This window comes from Leptopilina heterotoma, unplaced genomic scaffold (genome assembly GCF_015476425.1).
Source record: "Leptopilina heterotoma isolate Lh14 unplaced genomic scaffold, ASM1547642v1 Lhet_60, whole genome shotgun sequence".
NCBI classification, from domain to species: domain Eukaryota; kingdom Metazoa; phylum Arthropoda; class Insecta; order Hymenoptera; family Figitidae; genus Leptopilina; species Leptopilina heterotoma.
The window spans coordinates 7,219,882-7,235,416 of record NW_025111138.1 but is presented as its reverse complement, the minus strand read 5'-3'; the positions used below and the strand labels follow the sequence as shown (position 1 = coordinate 7,235,416).

At 23.5% G+C, this 15,535-nt stretch overlaps 2 protein-coding genes across 6 annotated transcripts; both read right to left on the bottom strand.

The window, feature by feature from the left end:
* Window positions 1-165: 165 nt before the first annotated feature.
* Window positions 166-4,068, bottom strand: LOC122509545 (carbonic anhydrase 2-like). Of its 3 annotated transcripts, none has more exons than XM_043623709.1 (6): window positions 3,445-4,068; window positions 3,300-3,347; window positions 3,069-3,236; window positions 2,599-2,870; window positions 2,208-2,435; window positions 166-598 (listed from the first exon to the last, which is right to left on the bottom strand). In XM_043623709.1, the coding sequence occupies exons 1-6, from the start codon at window positions 3,473-3,475 to the stop codon at window positions 425-427; spliced, it is 921 nt and encodes a 306-aa protein (XP_043479644.1). In that variant the 5' UTR covers window positions 3,476-4,068; the 3' UTR covers window positions 166-424. The 3 variants fall into 3 exon arrangements, with proteins under 3 accessions (XP_043479644.1, XP_043479645.1, XP_043479646.1); XM_043623710.1 differs by having other exon boundaries at window positions 2,208-2,429; XM_043623711.1 differs by having other exon boundaries at window positions 2,620-2,870.
* A 31-nt stretch (window positions 4,069-4,099) lies between these two features.
* LOC122509542 (serine/threonine-protein kinase 11-interacting protein) lies at window positions 4,100-15,447 on the bottom strand. 3 transcript variants are annotated; one of them, XM_043623702.1, is made up of 19 exons: window positions 15,183-15,447; window positions 14,052-14,930; window positions 13,647-13,943; window positions 13,269-13,462; window positions 12,123-12,465; window positions 11,637-11,981; window positions 11,499-11,577; window positions 11,099-11,273; window positions 10,807-10,933; window positions 9,682-9,852; window positions 8,910-8,987; window positions 8,096-8,231; window positions 7,770-7,888; window positions 7,489-7,662; window positions 6,899-7,089; window positions 6,631-6,728; window positions 6,329-6,531; window positions 5,845-6,149; window positions 4,100-4,450 (listed from the first exon to the last, which is right to left on the bottom strand). In XM_043623702.1, exons 2-19 carry the CDS (start codon window positions 14,515-14,517, stop codon window positions 4,226-4,228), a joined length of 3,726 nt encoding a protein of 1,241 aa, XP_043479637.1. In that variant the 5' UTR covers window positions 14,518-14,930; window positions 15,183-15,447; the 3' UTR covers window positions 4,100-4,225. The 3 variants fall into 3 exon arrangements, with proteins under 3 accessions (XP_043479637.1, XP_043479639.1, XP_043479640.1); XM_043623704.1 differs by having other exon boundaries at window positions 14,052-14,876; XM_043623705.1 differs by lacking the exon at window positions 8,910-8,987.
* Window positions 15,448-15,535: the final 88 nt, after the last annotated feature.

Sequence of the window (15,535 nt, the reverse complement as noted above, 5' to 3'; positions counted from 1 at the left end):
GTTCAAAAATTACAATCTTGTACTAAAAGTACACACTTTACTAAAGTATAAAAGAAAACTACTTTTATAATTATCAATTAAGTTGAATTACAATATTGATTAAAAAAAATATTTTTGACAATTTATATTTCGAAATGTTTTTCATTCGAGATTGTTTTCATTTTAAAAATGAATTTACATATTATATTTTTGTAAAAATAAGTTTCGTATAATTTTTTTTTCTTTTTTGATTGATTTACAAATATATAATTAATTTTTGATAAAGATTTTATTATTTTTTACATTTTGTTCAATTATAATGAATGAAAGGAGTAACATTTATTAAAATATATGTGTTATGTTGTAAAATATATATTATATAAGTTTGAATAATTTTTAATTAATATCACAGTATCATTTTGAGAGAGTTGTTTGGAAATTATTTTTACTCCCAGTACCAGGATAAATTTGTCATGTCTAAATTTGGTATTTTCGTTTTATTCATAATTCCTGCATCAATTCTTCTTACGTAAACTTTTCTACGTCCTATGCCTTGAACATGACGATAATTGTCTGCTAATGATCCTTCGCCACTTGAGAGGTGTCTAAATTTATTCAGCTGTAAATTTTTTTTTCCATTAATGATAATTTAGTAAAATCATAATTAGTAATAATATTCTTGTTTATTATATTCAAAACAAATTTTTCGCAAGAATTTAATTATTCTCATAAATAATAAAATTCTTTAGAGAAATTCAATTATTTTCTATACAATTTTAATTAAATTTATCGAAAAAATACAATTATTTTTTTAAAAATACAATTATTTTTTTAAAAATTAATTAAATTAGATTATTTTCAAGAAATTTAATATAAACTCAATTCTTTTTAAAAAATCATCAGGTATTTTCTAAATTTTTAATAAAATTCATTCAAAAAATTCAATTATTCTCAAAAATTCAGATAAAATTCTTCGAAACGATTCAATTATTTTTACGAATTATAAAACCCTCCGCAAGAATTCAATTTTTTTTATAAATAATAAAATGTTTCGAAGAAATTCAATTATTTCCAATACAATTCTAATAAAATTTCTCGAAAGAAAACAATTATTTTTAAAAATATTATTTAAATTTAATTATTTTTAAGATTTTTAATCAAAATTCAATTATTTTCAACAATTCTGATAAAAATTTTTGGAAACAATTCAATTATTTTTGTAAATAATAAAATTCTTCTGAGAAATTCAATTATTTTCAAAACAATTTTAATGAAATTTCTAGGAAAAAATTTAATTATATTCAAGATAATTTAAATAAAATTTCTCCAACAGGTTCAATTATTTTTAAAAATTCTAATAATATTTTTCTAAACAAATTCAATTGTTTACAAAAGTTTTTAATCAAATTCTTTGTAAATTTCAATTGCATTCAAAATTACTTTAAAAAAATTAATTATTTTTACGAAATTTAATAAAATTCTTTAAAAAAAAAAAAAAAATGTAATTATTTACTAAAACTCTAATAAAATTGTTTAAAAGAATTTAATTCTCTGTGAGTAATTTTAATAAAATTTAATATTTTAATTTAATTTTGAAATTTTTTTATAAAAACTTTACAAGAATTCAATGATTTTCTACTGAAAAAATAAATATTTTATAAATATTTTATAAATATTTTATAAATACTTTACAAGAATTCAATGATTTTGTACTAAAAATCATTGAATTCTTGTAAAGTATTTATAAAAAAAATTTGAAAATCAAATCGACAATTGAATTATTTCTAAAAATGATTGAATTCTTGATTAGAATTTTATTAAAACTTTTTTAAATAATTGAATACCTGAGAAAAAATGTATTATTTTTACAAATAATTGATTATTTGAAAAATTTAAAAAAATAAGTGAATTTTTAAAAATAATTTATTAATTTGTATTTAAAATAATTTATTAATTTGTATTAAAAATAATTTATTAATTTGTATTTAAAATAATTGAATTCCTGTGAATTTAAAAGAAATGTTTGAAAATAATTTAATTTTCCCTGGAAAAAAAATTATTATTTAAAAAGTAACTAATTCTTACTTTGATATTAATATAATTTCTATTATAATATAGAAATTATGGCAAAATATTACAAAGTAGTAAAAATATGGCAAAAAAAACTAGTTTTATTATAAATTTATAATTATGGAACTTTGGCTTTTTTATTATTAAAAGTTTTATACTTGTCGAAGGGATATTGGTACAGCAGTGGGAAAAATGATCCAAGTCACTGCCTCATTACAAGGAGGAGTTGTCAATGATCCCTTGTAAGTGTAAAATACTTCCACATTTGATGGCATTAGGGATGATAGAGTTAAATACGAATTTACAGAAACTTGACTATTATTCCACTGAAGATCTGGTAAAACTTTCAAAATTGGAACAAGTCGTGGATTAGCTTCTTCCTGTAACTTTAATAATTAACAAATTTTGTTAATTCCTATCATTTCGGATTTAATTTTGAAATTTTTCTTTCGTTATTTTCTAAAATTGGAAACAATTTTGAAGGTTCCTTTTTTTTAAAATGTTACAATTTGTCAATCAATTTTTGAAAAAGATAATTATTATTTTTACTTGAAAAAAGACTCCAATCACCGAAAGTCCATCCGAATTATTTAAAGCAATTTCCATATTTTCGTAAATTGTATTTTTGTGAATTAAATGCATTTCCATTGGATATCGCACACCATTCAGTAAATGTTCAGATCCTCTATTATTTTTTCTGCCCCAATGAAAATGAAGGGCTTGGAATTCGTAATCTTTGCCAGGACTCAATAAACCTCCGAAAATATAGGGATTGTTGGAAATTGTCTTATTTATTGAATCGATGCTGGGTGTTAGAGTCACTGATCAGGAGAAAAATATTTTTGAATAATTGAAAATTATCAAAATCTAATTATTTTTTTGGATTAAAATATTTAGTGAAAAAAATAGAAAACAATAGTTTTCTATTTCTTTCACTAAATATTTTAATCCAAAAAAATGATATCTTTGTGTGTAATAAAAATAATTTGCTGTTAATTCGAAAATTATTTTCAAATTACCCGAGTGGCCATTATTTTCTAATTTCAAAGGATTCTTCAAAAAATCATGATAGCCAATCATTTCCAAAGCCGGCAATGGTAGCGAAATAGACTGACTTGTTGATAAAGCAATTGGTGATTGTAATTTTCCAGCACATGTTTTGTGATCTTTCATCCATAAATGTTGATCTAAAGTAAAAAAAATTAATTATTTTAATTAGTTTTTGTTACTTATTTTATAATTAAACTCACTTTTTTTACTATATCCAAAATGATGTCCGTCTGTAACAATGCTCGAAACTATATTAAAAATAATAAATTTTTCAGGGAAATTAATAATTTTAGAAATTAATAATTTAAATTTATAAAAAACTAAAAAAGTAATTTTAAATCGTACCCAGAAGAAAAGAGAATAAAATTACAAACATATTTTATTTTTATAGAGAAAATTTGTGAAAACACTCGATTTTCGTTATTTTATAAAAATTGGAGATAATTTGGCGTGTTTTCGCCGCATATTCTACCTCTGCACTATTTAAGCTTTGCAGGTGTGAAATTTTAAAAATATCCGATTATGTAACTTGTATTCGCCAAATGAAAACATGTGCCAATAATATTTCTCTTGACCTATTTTTCAATTTCTATACAATCCATGTAATATCGAATATTTATTTATTTCTATTTTGTGGAAAAATTATAAAGGATTTAAATTCCATTAATTTTTTTTTCAAAAGAAAACAAAAACTTTATTCTAATTATAATTTCCAGTTTGATAATTATTATGACAAATTTTCGGTAAAATTTTTTTTATATAGACACATTTATAAAATGTTAATTGGACTAAAAATATCTACATATATGATTTTATACGCACATATCACAGTCGCAATAATATTACAGAATTTTCTTAGAAAAATTGTAGTTTTTCTTATTTTGGAGAAAAACTATTTCTTTGTATAATTAGTTTTTAGAAATTAGTTTTTTTTTACAATATTATTAATTTACAATATATAATTTCTTTTTTAAATTTATAAATAAAAATGTGTAATAAAATTGCAAATTGTTCTAGTGTAGAAGTAAAATTGTTAACTTTTTGTTAATTAAAATGTTTTTGTTAAAAAATTGACATTGTTTAGAAAGAAAATATAACTATACGGGGGTTTTTTTTTACTATACTCTTATCTTTCAACATTTTTCGTCGAGTTGAGTATTCTTGTTTCTATTTGCAATGGAACTGAAAATAGTTCCTCCCATGGTAGTTGAATAGAATTTACAACAGACTCGGCAGCACCCACTGAGACATATTCCAATATCCAGGTTTCTTCCAAGCCTGCCATTTCATCCGAGAAACTCAAATTGAGCTTTGCACTTCCATTTTCCACTTTCGAGTCAATTTCTATATCCTGAAAAATAGATTTTTTTAATGAGTAATTTTTAGATTTTAGTTTGTTGAATTAAGATTTATTTATTAAACCAGAAAATAATTAATTATTATTATTTATCATTTTCGAAAATTTTAATAAAATTCTTCGCAAGAATTCAATTATTATCATAAACAATAACATTCCTCTGAAGAATTCAATTATTTTCATAAATAGTAAAATTCTTTGCAAAAATTCACTTATTTTCATAAATAATAACATTCTTCGGAAGAATTCAATTATTTTTATAATTAGTAAAATTCTTTGCAGGAATTGAATTATTTTCAATACAATTTTAATTAAAATTTAACGAAAAGATTGAATTATTTCTTAAAATTCTAATTTTATCGAAACAATTCAATTATTTTTATAAATAATAGTAAAATTCTTAAAAAATTAAACTATTTTTATAAACAAAAAAATTCTTCTCAGAAATTCAATTATTTTCAAATTTCAATACAATTTCAATAAAATTCATCAATCCAATTTTTAATTATAATTATTAACTCACAATTATTTTAAAAAGTTGAAATGAAATTCTTTGATTCGATTATTTTCAAAATTTTTAATTAAAATTATTAAAAAAAACTACATTATTTTCAAAAAGCTTAAAGAAATTCTTCAAAAAAATTTAGTTACTTACAAAAATCCTAATAAAATTGTTTAAAAGAATTTAATTTTATATCAATAATTTTAATAAAATTTAATAGTAAACTTATTAGGAATTACAATTATTAATCTCTTCTTCGAAAGAATTCAGTTATTTTCTAAATTTTTAAATTGTTAAAATTCTATGAATGAATTATTTTTAAAAATTGTAATAAAATTCTGATACAAAATTCAATTACTTTCAAAATTTTCAATTTAAAATTATTAAAGAAACTCCATTGTTTTAAAAATATTCAAAGAAATTTTTAAAAAGAATTTAATTAGAATTTTCAAAAATTTTAATAAAATTCTTCGAAAGAATTCAATTATTTTTAATTTTAAAAAAAGTTTCTTGAATTAAATACATTATTTTAAAAAATTGCAGTAAATTATTGTATTTTAAGAAGAATTTAATTATTTTTTGAAAATGTTAATAAAATTCAATGATTTTTCAATAATTTTGAAAATGAAAACATTTTAAAAAGAAAAATTATTAGAAAAGTTTAGGAAAGAAAAAAGCAAATAAGTTCAAACTGGGAACAGTTTACCGGAATACAACGATTATTAATATAGAAGAAGAAAATTAATTTATTCATTGAATTAATATTTTAATTTATGAAAGATTATTGTTATATTTATATTATTAAAAAACTGCAGTAGAAAAAAAGTATTATAGTGTATAGAAAAACGTGCGTTAGAAATTATATTTTGAAAAAATAAATTCTTACCACTGCTATTAAATTGCTAAGCGCTTGTTCTACCGCGATGGCTGGAGTTTTATTATAATCCGGCAAAAGCCACTGTAAATTATCCTCCAACATTATTAACGTCGACGAAGTGGTGACAAGTCCAGAGGTACTTAATTTTGTTGTACATTTTTCTGATTTTGCAATAGCTGACGAAAACATCGCTAGCAATCGAACATGATCGCTTGTTCGATGATTCTTCGATGTTAATAGCATATTTTTTATCGATAAATTACAATGATCTGGCACAATGAATTCAACCTCACAACTTGCCGGCAAACTCAATTCTAAAACAGCAAAAGTTCTATTTAAAACCAAATTTCCCTTTTTTCTCTTACATTATTTAGAAATAAATTTTCCTTTCCTTCCCCTTCATATTAACTAGAAGAAAAATTTCTTCTAAAGTGTAATTTTTCAAAGATAAAATTAATTTGTTTTTAACAAATTTTTCTTTCTTATTTCTCACCAGTTAGATAAAATAAAAAACTTGAAGTTCTTTGAAAATCTTGAAGAATGCAGAGAAGAGTAAAATTTTGAATTTCCTCGACACTTTTGTTTGGCATTTCCAATTGCACCAAAAGACCTTGTTTAAAAGGTAGTGGAGCAAACGTGCGTAGTCTATCCATTGTCCAACTCGATTCTTTTTTCAACCAACGTTGAGGATCTTCTCTATTAAAAAAAAAACGGTAAAAAGAAAATTGAAAATTTCGAAATTTGAAAAATATTGTTTTTAGTTTTCAAATAAATTTTACTCTTGAAAATTCTTACCCTTCGGGTCCAAAAATCTTGAGAATGTAAATTTTAGACGTGGACAAAACTAAACAACCTGGAAATGTTTTTGATGATGCTGGAGTGAAAATTTCAGCCTGAAATTAAAATAAAAGAAGACTTTTAGACTAAAAATACAAAAATAGTCAAAAATAGTACAACAATAACAATAAATTAAATATTTATAACGATATTTAATAATAAAAGTATAATTTTATTATGAGAAAATTAGAAAAAAATGAATAAAATATATGAAAGTTTTGTTTACCCTCAATAAAAGGACAAGTTCTTCTTTTTCCTGCTCGAAGATATTTAAAATTATATGAAGTTTAATTCTGTGGTCTACACTATTAAAATCCGTGTACGAATAATGAACGTCACTTCCCATAAATTCAGTACTCTCCTCCGATTTTGTAGGCGTTGTCTTCGTACTTCCAATTTTCATAGTTTGCAGCAATTCTAAAAGGAAAATCAAATTTATCGTGAATTATTATTAGATTTGAAAATATTACTAAATAACATTTTTTAATTCATTTTAAAAAATCTATTTAGAAACGTATTAATAGTTTAATATTTAAAGAAACGTTTTCGACAATTAATTATCAGTGAAACAGTAAAATAGTAAATTAATAGTAAAACTGTAAAATCGTGAATTAATTATAAACAGTAAAATAGTGAATTAAAAAATTAAACAGTAAAATCACAATACTAATCAGTAAAATGATTAACAGAATAAATTAAAATAAAAAACCAAGAGATTAACACATAAGATATTAACTAGCAAACGTTAGAGTTATCAAAACAGCAAAGCTAGTTAACACCTTATGCGATATTAGTGATGTCTCATTTATCTCTCACCTCCTAACATTGATGTCAAATTTGTAACAGGCATAAAAACTGTTTCTTTTTCAATTTCTTGGCTTTTAATAGCATCATTGTCGACATTATCGTTACTATGCGACATTTCACTAATATCGCATAGTTTGACATTTTTATTTTCATAAGCTGTACACACACTGTCAGTCATAGAGCCTGCAAACAGAGACAAAGAATAAAATTCACTCAGTTATACAGGGGGAAATTAATAATTAACATTTCTCGCACAATTTTTAATTTTAATAATATTAATTAATTCCAACCTGATGAACTACTTTCTGTTAGACCCGCCATAATAGGAATTATTTCATTTGTTATAACAGAAGATTCTCCTGCATTGCGTTGTCCTTCGGATCTTTTTCGTTTTGGTGTTAAATTCGACCTGTACGTTTTAATATGTCGTTTAATGTTTCATTAATTTAATTAATTTAATTAATTTCATTAATTTTATTAATTTTATTAATTCGTGCACTAAATTAGTGACAAAAAATAAAAAAAAAATATTTTCGACTTGAAAATTTGCAAACTTTTTTTGATAAAATAGATTTACTGTGATTAAATTTGATGTAAATTTTTGAAATCATCTTACTTTGAACCTTCATCCAGGACTTCGATGCTACTTTGACTTGGATTGCTCAGAACTTCAATGTCGCTTTCAGATTTTTTAGCCGTCGTCCCTCCGGACGGTGTTGATTCCCTAGAATCTTCGAGGCTTGCCGCTGAACCTATTGAAATAAAATTTGATTAGAAATTTATTTCCCAACGAGTGGGAAATTATTTAATTCACAAGAAATGATCGTAGATGATGAATAATAATTTAGTGTTATCCATACGGAATATTTGACAATAATTTACAAATTCAGTTTTAAAAATTTTCTAAAACTGTAAATTATATGAAAATAAGTAAAAAAATAATAAATAAAACTGAAAAAAACTAAAAAACGAAACTAAAATAAAAATGAAAATAAAAAACCAAACTAAAAAAATCCAATAATAAAAACAAATAAAACTAAAAATAAACTAATAAGAAAAAAAATTAAAAATAAGCTAATAAAAACTGAAATAAATGGAAAAAGCTAATAAAACGTAAAAATAGTTTTACAAACAGTGAAGAAATAAATACATCGATATTTTAAATAACTTTAAAGTGATGGTAAGAATAGAAATTTTTTTAAATCGAATGAATATGAATTTCTTACAAATATTTACATCCGAAGAGAGCAAGCTGAATGATTATCATGCTTGATGAAAAATAATGTGTAATATTTAAAAGTGAAAATGTGAAAAATTATTTATGAAATTAAATTTACGATATAACAATAAAGAGACGATAAATTAGGTAAAATTTAACAAAAAAAGAGATTCGATGTGCTTTAGAATTAATTATTGTGACTAAAGCTTACAGCAGATTGGATTTCGACGTTTTAAGTCACTGTTCACCAGAGAAGAGGTGGTGTTTATAGCTCCACCCTTAGTTCCACCTGTACTGGGTATTAGTTTGTTACATTCTAATCAATGGAATTTAATAGCAAAAAATTCATGATTTGTTAAGCAAATAAAATTATTATTTAAAAATATTATTATCTATTACAATTAATTTTTTTTTTTTTTGAAAGTTTTGTTAATGTTCAGAAAAAAAGTCTCAAAACCAAAAGAAAAAAAGGCAGAAGAAAAAAAACACCTTATTAATTAACAATTAACACCTATTAATATTAACCAGTTAATAAATTTAAATTGTCATTTTTGTAAAATTTATAAAATTAGGAAATAATTTTTTTTCTTTAAATTTATAAACTCATGAAATTATCCTTTTTATAAAATTGATAAAATTACGAATTATCATTTTTATAAAATTGCAAGTCTAATGATTATTTTCATAAAATTTGTAAAATTTACAAAATAGTAAAATTATCATTTTTATAAAAATTGAAATTGTAAATTATTATTTTTATAAAATTTACAAAACTATTATTTAGTATTAGTAACAAATATTAATATACAAGAAATATAAAAAACTGCTTTAAATAAATAGCTAAACAATCTACAATAATTATCGAGGGTTAATACTAAATTACTACTTCATGCAAAGAAAAAGATGTGATAGAAAAAACCACGAAAGTTATTTCTCTTTTTTTTCTAATCACTGTAGAGAATTTGAATTATTATAAGTCTCACCTATACTTGATTGCGATTCAGAATGTTTTAGATTGCCTTCCAGAATATCTTTTTGCGCCTCGGCTTCAGATTTTGCTTGATTTTTGGAATTATCAGCATTTGGAGTGTTGAAATCGTCTGTTTGAATAACTAGAGCGCTTTGACAGGCAGGACACTTTGGAGGTCCTAATCCTTAAAAAAATTGTTTACTAGTTAATAATTATAAATTGAAATAATTAATTATTGAATTATTGAATTAATGAATACAATTTTTTTTTAAATTATTAATTAAAATCAATTATTTTAAAGAATTTTAATATAAATTCAATTATTTTCACCAATTTTGATGAAGTTCTTTTCAAAAATTCATTATTTTCAAAATTTTTAATAAAATTCCTTCAAAAAATTCAATTATTTTCAAAAAATCAGATAAAATTCTTCGAAACAATTCAATTATTTTTATGAATATTGTAAAATTCTCCGCAAGAATTCAATTATTTTTGTAAATATAATAAAATTCTTCTGAGAAATTCAATTATTTTCAATACAATTTTAATAAAATTTCTAGGAAAAAAATCAATTATATTCAAGATAATTTTAAAAAGATTCTCTAACAGGTTCAATTATTTTTTAAAATTGTAATAAAATTTTTCTAAACAATTCAATTTTTTTCAAAAGTTTTTAATAAAATTTTTTGTAAATTTCAATTATTTTCAAAATTTTCAATTAAAATTATTTTTAAAAATTACATTATTTTTACGAAATTTAATTAAATTCTTTTTAAAAAATGTATTTATTTACAAAAACTCTAAAAATATTATTTAAAAGAATTTAATTTTTTATGAATAATTTTAATTTTATTTAATAGGGAAATTATTAATGATAAACACGATTATTTTAAAAACTTAAAAGAAAATCTTCCAAAAATTCAATTACTTTCAAAATTTTCAATAAAAGTTATTAAAAAAAACTCCATTATTTTCGAGAAAATTGAAATAAATTCTTCAAAACACTTTAATTATTTTAAAGAATTTTAATAAAAATCTTGTCAAGAATTAAATTATTTTTAATGATAAGTTTTGATGATGAAAAATATTGTCAAATATGAAAATTAATTTTGTGTGTAGAGTAATAAAAATAATGTACCTGGTAGCATGGAAACAGTCGTGATTTCCGTGTCGTGAGAGAAGTGCGTTGAACATTTCATACACTTGTAGACTTTTAATTCTATCGACCTCGTTATTATTCTCTCGTTTAGAGTTTTGACAATTTTCTACAAAAATTTATTGTCTTTAATTAATAGAAGTAATTATCGAAATATAATTTCGAACCCAAATATAGTAAATATTTATATAAAATTATATTATTAAATAATAAAATTATATAAAATGTAAATATAATATTTAAATATTAAAATTAATATAAAATCAAACATTACTTTTGCGTCATCAATTTCCACTAAATAGGTTCTGTTCTGTCTATCTTTGCGTGTTGTGTCAAAAATAATATTAACAGTTGTCGGTGTTCCTCTGCCAATAACACACGACAAAACTGTTTCTGTCGACCAACGAAATTTCAATTTCCCGGTGATGTAATCTCTTTCCTTCACCTCCCTGAAGAAAAATATTTAATTTTAATAAAAGATAAAAGGCAAAAAAAGCTCTAATAATAAATAAGGAAAAGTAGACGCGTAAGCTATTAATAAGAAAAAAGTTAAACAAAACTTACTCGTTAGTAACTATTAGAAAAACTTCTTCCAGGCAAAAAAAGCTCTAATAATAAATAAGGAAAAGTAGACGCGTAAGCTATTAATAAGAAAAAAGTTAAACAAAACTTACTCGTTAGTAACTATTAGAAAAACTTCTTCCAGATCATTTTCATTCTTTTTCTTCTGAACTAAATACAAATCGCCCAATTCTGAAAAAGAGGATTAATTTAAGAAAAATTACTTAAATGCAATTGTGATTTTTGTTTACCTTCTTCTGGATTGTAAATAGGTTCTTCATTCTGCTCCTTACTGCTAGTTTCAATTATCGCAATTCCGTCATTTTGTGATTCATTTTCATTATTTACAGTTTCATCAAACTCTTCAGTTTTATCCTCAATTTTGATTGTTTCATCTTGATTCGATTTTGGCGGTGAATCGAGAATTTTTATCGAAGGTATTGGTGAACTTGAAGGCACTACGTCTATTACACTATCAATTCCCATAATATTCTGAATTACACTTCCAGCACGATGACTCAACCAATTATTTTCTCCAAATTGTTTCCGCAATGCGAGAATCTGTCTTTTTGTTTCCAAATGTTCCATGGATGATTCTGTTTTTAAAAAAAAGATTTTAAACATAGTACTGCTCTATAGAATACAGTATCAAAAATAAGTAAATAAATAAATAAAAGAAAATTAACAAATAATATTTTTAATAAAGTATAAACTTTAAAGGTTGTACTGAAATTTACCCATAAAAGAACTGGATAGAGAAGCGGGTTTTCCGGATGACTTTTCCTTGTCGTGCTCTTCTTCGGCTATTATAGCTTCCTTTACAGTTTGCTTTCGTTTACTTTTCATTATGCTTGTGACACTTGTGCTTAAACTGTCCATTCCATCAAAGGACTGTCTCTTTTCACTACTATCATCACAAAATGATGCCTCTAACGATGCAAATGAATTGTCGGACGCAAAATCTGATACACTTGAAAAATATTCTCTAGGTACGGCGCCTATTGATCTAATAGAATAATTTCGATTTTCCGACACTAGAATTTTTTCCGATCTTGTAAGTGGCAATCGATCCAAAACGAACTGAAAATAATTGAAAATATGTTGAAATTATTAATCATAAATAATAAAATAATAATTAATTTATCATAAACTAATCATTACAAGTAGTTAAATTTTGTGATCCTGCAGTTCTGAATATTTAAATGAAGAAAAATTTATTTCTTCTTTGAATTAATTTTTTATTACAGGCCTCGAATCTACTTTCAGGTGCAAAAAAAAGTCGCTTTACTGGATTTAAAAAAATTAAAAATTTTAATAAATTATTAAAACAAAAACTTTTCCGACGAAAAAAGTCGAAAACGTCATTTATCTTATTCAGAATTGTCACAAAAATTTAATTTTGTTTTTCCCTGACTTCTCACTTATTTATAAATTCAACTATTCAAACCATCAATATTTTTGTTAAATAAATATTTAAATGCTTGTTATTTATTTTTACAAAAGAATTAAACTTTTTTTATTTATTTATTCTTCTGAAATTTAATTATTTCTAAAAATTACATATTTGAGTTTTTTAAATTATAAAAATAGAAATAAATTAATTTTCATGCCCGAAAATAATATTTCGTTGTAATATTTGAATCACTACCAAAAAAAATAATTATAAAGTTTCTAAATGTAATTTTAGTTTTTACATAGAAATTAAAGTTCTTAATTAAAGATTAAAATTTTCAATTTTTATTGCAATCAGTAATTTATGAAATTTTGTTAATAAAAAATATTTCGTTTATCTAAATTTTCAAAACTTGTGGATTTTTAAAACAAAATTTGAATTTTCTGACTTGAATTCGCTAGAAAGAATTTTAATTTTTAAATATCAGTACCTTAGTGCCACTTAAACACGGATGTAGGTGTTTTAAAGAGAGTAATCTGTGATTAGGATGATAAGAAATAGGATTGCCCTCCAACGATACCCACAAGAGTCCTGACATTGTTTCCAAAGGCCATAAATTAAAATGTTCTGTTAAACAATTGTAGGACAAATCTAATTCAACCAAGTTTTCAAGTCCTTGCAAACCTGAAATTAAATAATCACTTTATTATTAAAAGAAAATGAAAAATTATCTAAAAAAATATAAATATAAATAAAAAATATAAAAATTATATTTTTATTTTTACAATATTTAATATTATAAAAGAATAAAATAAAAATCAATAATATTATTCTTATAATTATTGTTAAATTTAAATTTATTACATACCCTTAATATTGTCAATATAATTGCTCTTCAGTATTAATTTTTGTAGCGTATGAAACGTCGCCTTATGAAAAGGAGGGACTGCCTCTAATTTATTAAATCCTAAATTAACGTATTTCAAACTCGGTAAACAATCTATTTCAGATGCTTTTGATATCAGATTATGACTTAAATCCAACATCTGGAGCCAAGGAGTGAGTTCGAGGGATTTATCTAATCCAGTTAAGGTATTGTAGGGTAAAGAAAGTCGATTTAGTGAATTCCAAACAAATCCAACACCTGCATCTCCACCACAAGCGGCTAAAAATTAATAATCAAATTAAAAATCAAAAATACAGCTTTATATTAACCAGAGATTAATTTACTTGATATTTTGAAATTTAAACAAAATGTTTACAAAATATTTACCCAACAAGTGACCAATACTGCTAACTCCTCGTCCACCAGCACAAATGACACATTCCAATTGTCCCCTTATACTCTGTATTCCTTTCGTTAATTCAATGCAAACTTTCTGCAACTCCAAATATTTTAAGTGTCGAAATTTACTGATATCAATGTCAACTTTTGCTTCGGCGAGATTACAGGTGATTTTTAATCCAATCGTTTTTTGCACAAAATCATGTAGAAACTTTATGTCCCGAAAAACATCATTCTTTGAACTGTTACAAACTTGAAAGGAACTCTCAATATCTTCTGCCTCGTTGACAATTTGATGGAATTCATGATTTAGGTTATGCAAAAGTGTCGTCGATAATGAGAGTTTACTGGTGCCGTTTAATATTTTGTCACCGTTTTGTCGTAACAATTTTGCTAATTCGATAATTTCCTGTATCCCAGACATTGTCATTGGATTGCTTGACAATTCTGTCATGATTTAAGAATTTTTCCAAACACTTCATTCCTTCATTTAATTTTTTTGTTTTTGTGTGCGATATATAATTGATAGGATTTAGAATATTTTAAACGTCACATTTAGCGGAAAATTCAACTTTCTAATAATAAATGTTAACCTCATCGTCATTGTCAAGCGCTAGACACAAACTCACTTATCAAGAATAATAATATAAAGTGAGGAAAAAATTTCACGCGTTTTTTTTTTAATGACGGCAAGACGGGTGTGGTATTTTTGTTCTAAAACTGTTTTTGTGCATCATCATTTTGAGACCATTGCATTTATGTCAATTCTATTTAATTAGAACCAATCGGAGACGATATAAAGTGCAACTGCGCCTGGAGGTGTATTAAAAGTTCGTTTAATCCAATTCTCTATTATAATCACTTGATCTACAAATACAATTGCATCATAAGTTTAAAGTCTTTCCATCAATTAGATAAATAGAAAACATTTGTTTTTTTTATCTCTTGTAATAGGCGTAAATAATTTAAAAGCTTATGAAACGAAAAGTCAAATTGTTCTAACGAAGATCGGAAACAATGAATCAAAACTCCCTAAATGTTTAATTTAAAATAGCGTTTACCAATTTTAACAAAAAGAGAACAAATGAAGACATGAGAAGAAATAAATAATTTACTTACAGAGTAAAGTAAATAAATTCAGTAAATCCCAACAGTTGCTGTATTAAAACAAAGGAAACAAACTGCACTCCACGATTGTATCACGTGCTGTCTTGACAGCTGAATAATTATATATCTTGTAACAATGATATTATTAGATTTCTTCTTAAGTAAAACTGATTATTACAATGTTGTTTATTGTTTTTAAATAACACATATAGTATTTACTGGGTTGCGCAGTTATAACAATGTTTTTTTACGTATGTGACATGTCAAAAATGTAAGAGTCGTAAAATGTAAAAAAAAACGTAAAAAATGTAAGAATCGTAAAAATCGTAAAAAATTTAGGTCGGAAAATTTTGATTGGTTATTTA

Excerpts from the sequence above, each read along its gene's own strand:
- LOC122509545 (XM_043623709.1), bottom strand. The coding sequence starts at position 3,475 with ATGTTTGTAATTTTATTCTCTTTTCTTCTGG. Across the intron at positions 3,348-3,444 it reads TTTATTCTCTTTTCTTCTGG|TTTCGAGCATTGTTACAGAC; the intron begins GTACGATTTAAA and ends TTTTTAATATAG. Across the intron at positions 3,237-3,299 it reads TTTTGGATATAGTAAAAAAA|ATCAACATTTATGGATGAAA; the intron begins GTGAGTTTAATT and ends TTTTTACTTTAG.
- LOC122509542 (XM_043623702.1), bottom strand. The coding sequence starts at position 14,517 with ATGACAGAATTGTCAAGCAATCCAATGACAATGTCTGGGATACAGGAA. Across the intron at positions 13,944-14,051 it reads CAGTATTGGTCACTTGTTGG|CCGCTTGTGGTGGAGATGCA; the intron begins GTAAATATTTTG and ends ATTAATTTTTAG. Across the intron at positions 7,663-7,769 it reads AACAGAAAGTAGTTCATCAG|GCTCTATGACTGACAGTGTG; the intron begins GTTGGAATTAAT and ends CTCTGTTTGCAG.